The 1,867-nt window shown below is 38.1% G+C and overlaps 1 protein-coding gene across 1 annotated transcript in view; it reads right to left on the bottom strand.

Annotated features, from left to right (window-relative positions):
* LOC106876275 (soluble guanylate cyclase 88E) overlaps nucleotides 1-1,867 on the bottom strand; it is a 12,172-nt gene that overhangs the window by 6,476 nt on the left and 3,829 nt on the right. Inside the window, exon 2 of the mRNA XM_014924768.2 lies at nucleotides 1,363-1,606. Coding sequence (XP_014780254.1) covers nucleotides 1,363-1,606 — 244 coding nt within the window. The remainder of the gene's footprint in view (nucleotides 1-1,362; nucleotides 1,607-1,867) is intronic.

Here is a 1,867-nt window from a genome sequence, read left to right as displayed (position 1 = left end):
TCTTATTACATAAATAAGGTTTTCTGAGGCACAAGTAAAGTCAGATTTAACTTTGAATTTTTGTCCCTCTTTGAAGAGGAATTCTGAACCTTCTAGAATGTTTGGGCATGTTGCGCAATTTGGACGACCACATTTTTTTACTTTTGCATCTGTTATTTTGGAAAATAATTTTGCCTTTGTGAGGATCTTTTTCAGTGATTTTGGTTGTTTGTAGCTTTTAATGATTTTGTGTGTGTAAAATGTCCTCTAATTTGGGGTCCTTATGTAGCATTGGTATGTTTTGAGTGACGATGGCGAAGGCTTCTTTGTTTCTGGGGTTGTATGTGGATATGTACGGCAGTATTTTCGGGGAAGGTGTGTTGCTGTGTTGAACTTTTCTTAAGTTTTCTATGTCAATTTGTGATGCAAAAAATATAGAAAACAAAAAATATAGAAAAAAACTTAACGAAAATATTAAAAATATAATTTTGTTGTTGTTTTTTTACAATTATAATCTTTGATATGTTGTGATGAAAGTTGTGTGGTTGAAATTTTACGGAGTGTTTTCAGAAATATGACAGAAGGGAAGTACGGGGCTTAGTCTCTGCTGCCGATTCTGCCATTGTTAATGCTACAATCAACACCACCACCACTATCACCACCGCTACAGCTGCTGCTGCTACTACCACCACCACAACGAACGATACACAACCAGCGATACAACATGACAGCATAGGAGAAGAGGGACAGAATTTAACATATGGACTCTAATGCAAAGAAATTGCCTTAACGTTTCGGACGTTTGTCCTTCAGCAGAAGAAACAAAGCGAACAGTCTAAAAAAGTCGAATAGTCAATGAAAAAAAAAAGAGAAACAAATAATGATGGGTCAGAAAGCGTTAGGGATTGTGAGGATTATTTCGGTTGCATTACAAACATGCGCACTCAAAGATATATACACACGTTCATCTATTCTTTTACTTGGTTCAGTCATTGGACTGCAGCCATGCTGGAGCACCACTCGCACAAACTTAAAGATACCATCTCATATGTAAGGTACGTGTGTGAGAATGTATGTGAGTCGATATCTGTTTTCTATGTGTTTCTGTGTTTCTCTCTGTGTGCGTATGTGTGTGTGTGTGTATGTGTGTCTCTGTGTTTGAGCATAGGTGTCTATATTTGTTTGTGTGTGTGTGTGCGTGTGTGTGTGTATGTGTGTGTGTGTACGTGCGAGTCTCTCACACTGTCCGTCTTTCTGCGTGTGTGTGTGTCTATGTTACTATATGTTTGTGTGTGTGTGAGAGAGAGAGAGAGCTTGTGTTTCTTTTTGTGTGTACGTTTATATGTGTGTGTTTTGCTAAAAGTGATCAATATTTCAATTTACCCGAATGTATACCGATGCGGAGTTTGATAACCTCCTTTGGTTTGTGACGAATCTTGAACGTATGAATAGCATCTAGCAGTTGTAAAGACATCGAAGCTATTTCCCCGGCATGGTTGTCCCCGTTGCGTATTGGGATGCCACTGACGACCATATAGGCATCACCTATGGTTTCCACTTTGTACACATCGTAATGGTGAATGATGGAATCGAATAAAGTGTACAGGTCGTTCAACAGATCAACAACCTAAAACAAAAAACAATAACACAATTATAAAGAATAACAATAAATAAACGATTGCGATGGTGCTGCTGCTGCTGCTGATGATGATGATGATGACGATGAGGAAGGGGAGGAGGCGGAGGAGGAGGAGGAGGAGAAGGATGTTGAGAATGTTGATAATGAAGATGATGATGATGACGGTGTTCTTAGAGATATATTGCTTTCTCATGCTAGATGTTTATATGTATATATGCATATGTATATATACACATATATATATACATA

This window comes from Octopus bimaculoides, chromosome 16 (assembly GCF_001194135.2).
Source record: "Octopus bimaculoides isolate UCB-OBI-ISO-001 chromosome 16, ASM119413v2, whole genome shotgun sequence".
In the NCBI taxonomy this organism is placed as follows: domain Eukaryota; kingdom Metazoa; phylum Mollusca; class Cephalopoda; order Octopoda; family Octopodidae; genus Octopus; species Octopus bimaculoides.
This window is presented reverse-complemented; position numbering and strand designations above follow the sequence as displayed.